The sequence below is a fragment of the Kryptolebias marmoratus genome, linkage group LG4 (genome assembly GCF_001649575.2).
Source record: "Kryptolebias marmoratus isolate JLee-2015 linkage group LG4, ASM164957v2, whole genome shotgun sequence".
Classification (NCBI taxonomy): Eukaryota; Metazoa; Chordata; class Actinopteri; order Cyprinodontiformes; family Rivulidae; genus Kryptolebias; species Kryptolebias marmoratus.
The window spans coordinates 62,631-66,852 of NC_051433.1; the positions used below are offsets into that span (position 1 = coordinate 62,631).

The window sequence follows — 4,222 nt, forward strand, 5'->3', positions numbered from 1 at the left end:
ACTAGTGGGAGAAATGACTGGGTATTTGAGTGCTGAGGGTAACGAGGGAAGTGGAAACAGGTGAGTGGAGATGATTACGGACAGGTGGAGATGGGCGTGGCAAGAAGAGCAAAAGAGTGACGGAGGAGGAGTGAATACTGAGCAGGAACACAAACAGGAAAAACCCAAACTGAAAACACTAATTAAAACCCACCGAGAAACCATAAAGAAAACAAAAAAGAAACAAAAAAATCCAATTCCTCACAGATATACATTTCATAAGCTTAGCTACTGAAGTTATGCATTTCTGACCTGGTCCTATCTTAACAGAGTCTGTAGATTCAAAAAATGATCAAGGTAATGCTACAAAATAATTACGATAGTAATCAAAAATTTATAACAAATGTATCATAATTGTTGAAACTGTTTGCGTCTGTATTAAGCTTTTGTTTAAAAAGGTAATTAGCAAAGTTCGTGCACTTAAACCAGCAATATCTGGAATCAGAAGCCTCTGCCAGTATTGTGTGGTGAGCCGGAAGCTGAAAAGTTTGGAAACCACTGCATTAAAAGGACTCACAGCCGGCAGAGCAAAGAAGGAAACTCCAATCAGTGTGAATGTTGCAGCCAGCAGACGTCCATTCCAGGTGATGGGAAATTTGTCCCCATATCCAATGGTTGTTAGGGTAATCTGAAAGAGACAGGAACAGACCAATCAGAAGACCTTATTACTGAGGAAGAGATAAGAGCTTTCAACTTGTCAACCTTTAGATCAGTCATTCTCAAATTTTTCATGAGCACCACTTCATGAAATACTAAGATTCATGAAGCACCATCATAACAGACATGAAAAACCACCTTACAAACTACTGGTTTTTATTCTTGTACTGAACCATTTCAAAAGACCCGAGTATCTGTCACAAACAAACAAACTGACCAATCTCTAACCTGCTTTTTTCCTAACTTTACCCTGTGAAAATGCTGGTATAGATTCTCAGTCATCCAGGACATGGTAAATCCAAAAAAGGTTTAAAAAAAAAAACTGGACTTCTATTCTGTAGCTGAAGATGTTTCTCTTCTCTTCTCTTCTGTTGTTGATGGAGCCCTGCTGCTTTGGAGCTTTTTAATTATGGATGAACCCACCCCAAAGTTTCCAGACTTAGCTTCCTCCATAGAGGATGTGTTAGTGTAATTGAGAAGGTCTTGAAAGTACTTCTTTCACCATCTGACCACATCACTGGTTGAGATCAGCAGCACCCCACCTTCATTATACGCAGTGTTGGTAAAGTGCTGCTTCTCCGACCTCAGCCGCCTGACGGTTTGCCAGAATCTTCTCAGAGCTGATTGAGAGTCTCGACACAAGGCCTCACTGAACTCCTCCCACACCAAGCCTTTGCCTCAGCATGTTACAGCATGATGTTACAGCTCCTGTAACTTTATATTTTCCATGATGTGATGGTATTGCTCCCCTAACTTTGTTTTTCATGATGGAGCATTACTGCCTCTATAACTTTATTTTTTCATCATGGGATGGTTTTGCCCGCCACCTCATGTTTTCCTTGATGGGATGTTACGGCCCATTCCTATAACTATGTTCTGAGTCAAAAATAGTTGACCTAAGCAAAAGGTGACTCAGTGCAGAAAAGCTTATTGCCCAACAGAGCAATTGTTTTTCTTGTTGTCATTGCAGAAAATCCTTCCTACCATCCACTTTTGTCATACAAGTGAAGTAAATGTGTGTGTTTGAGGTAATCTCACCAATCCCCACCAGAGGGCATCAGCATATGTCTCAAACTGCTCGTTGTCTTCTTTTTCTGCCAAATACACCAGGAAACTGGCCAAGATAAGACAGAGGAAACCAATGTACCAGGCTGTGATCAGCTCCTGTGGAAGTGAACAATTAGTCAATTAGTTTGATCAGTTTTCATCCATCTATCTACCATCCATCATTCTTCCAAACCAGCTTTGTCCTGTTCTGCATTTTGGGGGCAGAGCATATTTCAGTTAAAAATGGGTGGGGGCACGAAGTGATAGCCATGGTCTAGTCCTGACTACAGGTGCACAAGCTCAGGGTTGTTAGGGTCAGAGTTTACATTTGTCCACCTTGTTCCCATTACTCACCAAATGGTAGGTTGGACAGGCTTACCCCCATGACCTTGAAAAGGACCAAACAAAGGATGGATGGATCTACATGTACCATCTGATCAATAAAGCTGATCAATACAGAGCAGAGGAAATGATCAAATAAATGTAAGATGATACCAATGAACCAACAGCAATCTCACACTGTAAGACCTTAGTTTCCATGCCTGCATGGGACAGTTTCATTTCTAAAGGGTCATACTGGGTCATACCTTCCTTCCGTTGTTCCTTATTTAGATTATCTATATATATTAGAAATTCTTACGTTGGCTGTTTAGAGGGCCTTGGTACTGTTAGTTAGAGTTCGTACCTTAGTTTAGTTTAGTCATGTTTAGTTATGTTTAGACCTTAGTTAGTAATTGTTATGTCGGCCGTAAAGAGGGTCTGGTACCATTTAGAAAGCTCGGTATCATTAGCTTAGCATTCTCATGTTTTAGATTACTTATCCAAAATGTACACTTAGTTTAGTTTATCTTGTTTAGCTTTTGTGTTTAATTGTGTGTCATTGTGTTTAATTACTGCTGTAACTTTGTCTGTAATTTTGTTCTTGTGTTGTAAAGCATTTTGAGTCGCCTTGTGCTGAAAAGTGCTATATAAATAAATGTACCTACCTACTGACTTTATGTTGATAGCTCAATTTTTAGACGTTTTCATGTTTACAGTTTCACTCTCACACTGATGAAAAATTAACAAAAGGTTGACAAACAAAAATAACCTGAAATCACTGCAGGTTACTTTAGTAAAGATGGCTCAGTGATCAGAAGGCCACTCCTGGCCCTAGGGCCATATTATGTCCAGAGGAACTTCGGTACCTTCTTTCTGACTCTTTCTACACGTTCACACAAATCGACCACAGGTCAAGTTAGGGTCAGGGTCAGGTCTACATCAGTCACCTTGCTGTGGGCATAGACCACAGATCCCAGCAGCTTCCAGGTTCCTCCTCGTCGGTCCATCCGGATCATTCGAAGAATCTGCAGAAACCGAAGAGACCTGATGGCTGATGTGGCAAAGACGTTTCCTTGAGTTCCAGCAGCCAGGACTGAAATGGAAGCTATCAGCACCATGATGTCTGCAGGTCAAGGGTCAAAAAGAAAAGTCAGGAGTTTATTAATCATGTTTTTATCCAAAAATCATCTTCATCACACTTATTATTCATGTTATTTTTCTGTTTTTGTAATGATTTTTGTCTCACTATTCCTCCCTCAGCTTTGGAAAGACCAAAACTAAACATATCAACACATGCATCTTGATCAAGAACAGTGAGTTCTGACTTTTAGTGGAAGACTAAAATCAAAGAAACATGTCCTCATAAACGTCAGTGGTATTTAGTTAAAGCAAGTGGTAAAACCCAGTACTGTTAGGAGTTCTATAGATGAGACTTCACAGCTGAAACATTATTCAGAGTTTAAATGGGTCACAGAACATTTGACTTTCTATAACTGAACTGGAGTTTTAGATCTTTAACAGTTTTTACAGAATCACAGGTTAAGGATATACTTCCTTCATAGAGATTGGATTGCCCAGCTCCTAACACAAATCCTCGCTTATTTTAGGGAAATTAACCCTATCAAAAGGGTTATCTCCATCTCAGACATCTGGAGGACACTGTGAAGAGTAGAGGTCAAACTAAAAGGCTTGAAATATCTTATTAATCTCTATGGGATTCAAGGTAACTTCACCAGTTGCAGATTTAATCTTGGGAATCAGCCTGGATAGTGTAGCTGCACATGTGTGGTGTGCTAGAAGCCTTCCAACCTTATCTTAAAAAAAATTAACTGCTTCTGAAGCTGCTCCACTTTTATTTTTAATACAAGAAATGATCGTCATCATTCTAGGAAACTGAGTGTAGATTAGAATTTAAATAATTGTAGCATCAGAGTCAGACTACTTTCTGAAACTGCTGCAACCTGCAGTTTAAAGCCTTCAGACTCACCAATGACACAGAATGGTTTTCTGGCAAATTTGAGTCGACCTCTCCATCCTCGATAACGACAGCAGCAACCTGCAGCCCAGATCCTCACCATGTACTCCACCCCAAACACCACGATGGTCACCACCTCCTGGAGACAGCAGCACAAACACCTGATTGTTAGCTTACAGTAGA

General features: G+C 40.2%; 1 protein-coding gene across 1 annotated transcript in view; it reads right to left on the reverse strand.

The window, feature by feature from the left end:
* The window catches only part of LOC108251245 (potassium voltage-gated channel subfamily KQT member 2), an 18,329-nt gene that overhangs the window by 10,006 nt on the left and 4,101 nt on the right, over nucleotides 1-4,222 (reverse strand). Inside the window, exons 5-8 of the mRNA XM_037975552.1 lie at nucleotides 4,052-4,178; nucleotides 3,012-3,187; nucleotides 1,735-1,860; nucleotides 557-667 (exon numbers count right to left, since the gene is read on the reverse strand). Coding sequence (XP_037831480.1) covers nucleotides 557-667; nucleotides 1,735-1,860; nucleotides 3,012-3,187; nucleotides 4,052-4,178 — 540 coding nt within the window. The remainder of the gene's footprint in view (nucleotides 1-556; nucleotides 668-1,734; nucleotides 1,861-3,011; nucleotides 3,188-4,051; nucleotides 4,179-4,222) is intronic.